General features: G+C 44.7%; 1 protein-coding gene across 1 annotated transcript; it reads right to left on the bottom strand.

Moving 5' to 3' along the window:
- Positions 1-3,838: 3,838 nt before the first annotated feature.
- Positions 3,839-4,647, bottom strand: LOC101677403 (vitamin K epoxide reductase complex subunit 1). The gene has a single exon (XM_013059341.2). The coding sequence runs from the start codon at positions 4,595-4,597 to the stop codon at positions 4,106-4,108; it is 492 nt and encodes a 163-aa protein (XP_012914795.2). The 5' UTR covers positions 4,598-4,647; the 3' UTR covers positions 3,839-4,105.
- Between the last annotated feature and the right edge of the window lie 426 nt (positions 4,648-5,073).

Below are 5,073 nucleotides of genomic sequence, written 5' to 3'. Positions count from 1 at the left end.
GGTTTGGAAACCAACCAGTGATTTTTTTTTTTCACCAGCCCTCCTTCCAATTTAAAAAAAAAAAAAAGTAGTTGTAGTAAAAACCACATAACATAAATTGACCATCTTAACCATTTCTAAATGTACATTTGCACTGTTGTGCAACCAATCTCCAGAATTTTTTGATTTTGCAAAACCCAAACGCTAAGGCCATGAAACAACTCCCCACCCAGCTCCTGACAACCACCGTTCTACTTTCTGTTTCTAATAATTTGGTTACTCTGGAAACCTCAGATAAGTGGAATCACATAGTATTTGTCTTTCTGTGATTAGCTTATTTCACTTCACAGAACATCCTCAAGGTCACTGCATACTGCAGAGATTTTAAGGCTGAATAACATTTCATCATGTAAGCCACGTTTTGCTTATCCATTCACCCCTCAGTGGACACTTGGTTTGCATCCACGATTTAACTGTCGTGCATAGTTCTGCTATGAACACGGGAGTACAAATATCTCTTTGAGGGATGCCTGGCTGGCTCAGTCAGCAGAGCGTGTGACTCTTGATCTCAGGGTCACAAGTTTGAGCCCCTAATTAGGTGTAGAGTCTATTTATAAACAAACAAATAAATAAATTTCAAGTATCTCTTTCAGATCACGTTTTGAATTCTTTGAGGCATAGACCCAGAAGTGGACATGCTAGATTGTGTGGTAATTCTATTTTTAATTTTTTTGAGGAACTTCTATGAGGCTGTACCATTTTACATTCCCACCAACAATGCACAAAAGTTCTAATTTCTTTACTTCCTCACAACGCTTGTTATTTTCTGTTGTTTTTGACAACAGCTATCCTGATGGTGTCAGGTGTTTTTTTTTTTTTTAATTAAACTTTTTATTTTGAGATGACTGTAGATTCACATGCAGTTATAAGAGATAATAGCGGGACGCCTGCAGGGGGGGCTCAGTCGGTTAAGCATCTGGCTTCAGCTCAGGTCATGATCCTGGAGACCCCAAAGGGAGCCCCACATCAGGCTCCCTGCTCAGCAGGGAGTCTGCTTCTCCCTCTCCCTCTGCTCTTCCCCCTGCTCACGTTCGCTCTCTCTCACTTGCTCACTTTCTCAAATAAATAAATAAAATCTTAAAAAAAAAAAAAAAGAAACAATGAGAGATCCCCTTCACTTGGTTCCCACGGCCCAATTTTCCCCAATGATAACATCTTGTGACAGTACAATAGTCACAACCAGGAAGCCGACATTGATACCAATCCACCAAATTTGTTCAGATTTCAGCAGTTTATGTGTTCAGGATGATCTTTTTTTAACAAGCAAATCTGATCATATCACTGATTGGCTTTAACTCTTCCCAAGGATGTTCCTTGCATCTTTGCTTATATTAGTTTTTTAAAAATTAGAGGCCTGGGGGTGCCTGGGTGGCTCAGTGGGTTATAGCTTCTGCCTTCAGCTCAGGTCATGATTCCAGGGTCCTGGGATCGAGCCCCGCATCGGGCTCTCTGCTCAGCGGGGAGCCTGCTTCCTCCTCTCTCTCTCAGCCTGCCTCTCTGCCTACTTGTGATCTCTCTCTCTCTGTCAAATAAATAAATAAAATCTTAAAAAAAAATTAGAGGCCTGTTTGGGTGGCTTAATCGGTTAAGACTAAGGTTGAGCTCAGGTCATGATCTCAGGATCATGAGATCGAGCCCTAAGTTGAGATCCATGTTCAGTGCAGAGTCTGCTTGTGCCTATCTCTCTCCTTCTTCTCTCTGCTCATGGGAATACTCTCTTTCTCTCAAACAAACAAAAAATGAACAAATAAATAAGTAAAATCTTAAGAAAAAAAAAAGAAGCAACCCAAACGTTCAACAAGACAGGGATGGCTTAATAGGTTGCATTACATTGATATTATAGGCATGCAATGCAACCATTAAAAAGAATGCAGCAGCTGTGTATGTGCTGATATGGACTGGTCCCTACGGTCCATTCTTTTCATCCTGAAAAGACCCAGGTGTAGAATAGTGGGGACCTTTTGTGTATAAAGACAGAATGTAGAAGAGGATGTGTAAGACACTGGTCACAGCAGTTGTCTTTGGAGAGAAACAAACTGCAGGCTGAGATTCAGGAGTGAAATGAAGACGTACTCACTTGTACCTGTTTTGCAGTGGTTCCCAAACTTTTTGGTTTCAGAATTCCTTTATACTGCTAAAAATCATTGAGGACCCCAAAGCACTTTTGTTAAAGAGGTCTATTAGAAATTAAAGCTACGGGGGCGCCTGGGTGGCTCAGTGGGTTAAAGCCTCTGCCTTCGGCTCAGGTCATGGTCCCAGGGTCCTAGGATTGAGCCCCACACCTGGCTCTCTGCTCAGCAGGGAACCTGCTTCTTCCTCTCTCTCTCTCTCTCTCTCTGCCTACCTGTGATCTCTATCTGTCAAATAAATAAATAAATAAATCTTAAAAAAGAAAGAAAGAAAGAAATTAAAGCTACAGGGCACCTAGGTGGCTCAGTCGGTTAAGCGTCTGCCTTGGGCTTATGTCAAGATCCCAGGGTCCTGGGATCAAGTCCTGCATCGGGTTCCTTGCTCAGTGGGGAGCCTGCTTCTCTCTCTGCCTCTGCCTGCCACTCTGCCTGCGTGTGCTCTCTTTATCTTTGACAAATAAACTAATAAGTAAATAAAATCTTAAAAAGAAATTAAAGCTAGAAACCCCTGGGTGGTGCGGTTGGTTAAGCATCCAACTCTTGGTTTCCGCTCTGGTCATGTCAGGGTCATGGGATGGAGCCCCGAGTGGGGTTTTGCACTGAGCATGGAATCTACTTAAGTTTATCTCTCCCTCTACCCCTCCCTCCTTCTGTCTCCCCAAAATAAATAAATAAATCTTAAAAAAAGAAAGCTAAGAAATTTTTTTAAATTGTGTATTAATTCATTTAAAAATAACTATTTTATTTTATTTTTTAAAAGATTTTATTTATTTATTTGAAAGAGAGACAGTGAGAGAGAGCATGAGATAGGAGAGGGTCAGAGGGAGAAGCAGACTCCCCGTGGAGCAGGGAGCCTGATACGGGACTCCACCCCAGGACTCCGGGATCATGACCTGAGCCGAAGGCACTTGCTGAACCAACAGAGCCACCCAGGAGCCCTAAGAATAACTATTTTAAACCAATTATGTGTAAGTGTAAAGAACTTTTGTGAAAGGAAACTATTTTTTCTATAACAAAAAATTTTAGTGGAAAGAATGGTTTTTGTTTTGCATTTTTTAAAACAGCTTGATTTTCATATCTGCTTCTGCATTCTGTGGCCATCTACTGTTTTAGTGGAAGTATATGGAGAAAATTCAGTGTCACAAAAATATGCAGTTAGAAAAGAAAGGAGTATTTTTATTTTATTTTATTTTATTTTTTAAAGATTTTATTTATTTATTTGACAGAGAGAGATCACAAGTAGGCAGAGAGGCAGGCAGAGAGAGAGAGAGGAGGAAGCAGGCTCTCTGCTGAGCAGAGAGCCCGATGCGGGACTCGATCCCAGGACCCTGAGATCATGACCTGAGCTGAAGGCAGCGGCTTAACCCACTGAGCCACCCAGGCGCCCTTTATTTTATTTTTTTAAAGATTTTTAAAAATTTATTTGACGGGGAGAGAGAGAGAAAGAAAGTATAAGCAGGGGATGTGTGTGTGGGGGGGGGGTAAGGAACAGGCTTCCTGCTGAGCAGGAAACACCACCTGCTGTGGGGACCCAGTGCCCCTGAATGAGCTAAAGGCAGATCCTTAAAGGACTGAGCCCCCCAGGCGCCTCATGGGAGGGGTATTTTAATAGCCTTTTGTGGGTATTATTCTTTGATACCACATCAAAATTCAACAAGTGGCAGTTTCTTTTTTTTTTTTTTTTTTTTCATTTAAGAAATTTTATTGCTCAGAACCTTCCCTTTTTGTGCAATGGCAGAAGCTTTGGAACCCAGCCCTTGGGGACAGAGCCAGAGGCACTGGCGTGGAGGAAAGAATGTGGCACATTTGGTCCATTGTCCTGCGTGGGAGTATGGTGGGGTAAGGCTGCAGACTTCTAAGGACCCAGACATGGGCCCCCCTAGGGAAGGCTCCCATGCCAAGGCAGAGCGTGACGTCAGCCTGGCTTGGGTGAGGGCTCAGTGCCCCTTGACCTTGCCCTGCGGTTCCCGGACCTTCCGGAAGCTGAGCACCAGCAGGCCCACATTGATGGCATAGGTAGTGATGCAAACGATGCAGAAATCATAGAGTATGAAGAACAGGATCCAGGCCAGGTAGACAGAACCGACAAGAGACACCAGGGAACTCAGCACCAGCAGGATAGATGCCCAGCGGGTCCGGAGGCAACCTAACAACAGCTGTAAAGTGTAGAAGATGCACCCGAATATGCTATTGGATTGATTGAGGATGCTGTCCTCGCCGAGCACAGGTTCCACCAGCCCGAAGCCCCGGCCCCACCTGGAGGAGAAGACGCGCGAACAGCTGACGGCTGCGCCCACGTCGCAGAGCGCGCGGTAATCCCGGTCCCGGGCGCGCGCCGCCTTCACGTGCAGCGCGTAGAGGGAGAGCCCCAGACCCGCGAGGCACAGCGCCAGCCGCGCCCATCCGGGGTTCCCCCAGGGAGCGCCCATGTCCTCCGATCCCGCCCGGAGGCCCTAACCCGCAGGCAGCCGGCCACGGCGCTGGGCAACAAGTGGCAGTTTCTTAAAGGATAGTTGTAATGTAGAATCTGAAACCATACCAATGGCACTTTCATACTGTTACATTAAAATCTATTCTTCTTCTTTTCGTTTCTTTTTTTTTTTTTTAAGATTTCATTTATTTATTTGACAGAGAGCAAGAGCACAAGTAGGCAGAGCAGCAGGCAGAGGGACAGGGAGAAGAAGGCTCCTCACAGAGCAGGGAGCCCAATGCAGAGCTCGAGTCCAGGACCCTGGGATCATGACCTGAGGTGAAGGCAGATGCTTAACCGGCTGAGCCAACCAGGCTCCCTAAAATCTATTATTCCATCTTGCACTATGAATAAATCTTCTATGAATGTATGATTTTTAAAAAAGATTTATTGTTTTAGAAGAGAGCCCATGAGTGAAGGGAGTGGGGAGAGGGC

This window comes from Mustela putorius, unplaced genomic scaffold, assembly GCF_011764305.1.
Source record: "Mustela putorius furo isolate JIRA1106 unplaced genomic scaffold, ASM1176430v1.1 tig00003972_pilon_pilon_pilon, whole genome shotgun sequence".
NCBI classification, from domain to species: domain Eukaryota; kingdom Metazoa; phylum Chordata; class Mammalia; order Carnivora; family Mustelidae; genus Mustela; species Mustela putorius.
This window is presented reverse-complemented; position numbering and strand designations above follow the sequence as displayed.

Bases quoted from the DNA above. Each gene is read 5' to 3' on its own strand.
- LOC101677403 (XM_013059341.2), bottom strand. From the start codon at position 4,597: ATGGGCGCTCCCTGGGGGAACCCCGGATGGGCGCGGCTGGCGCTGTGC.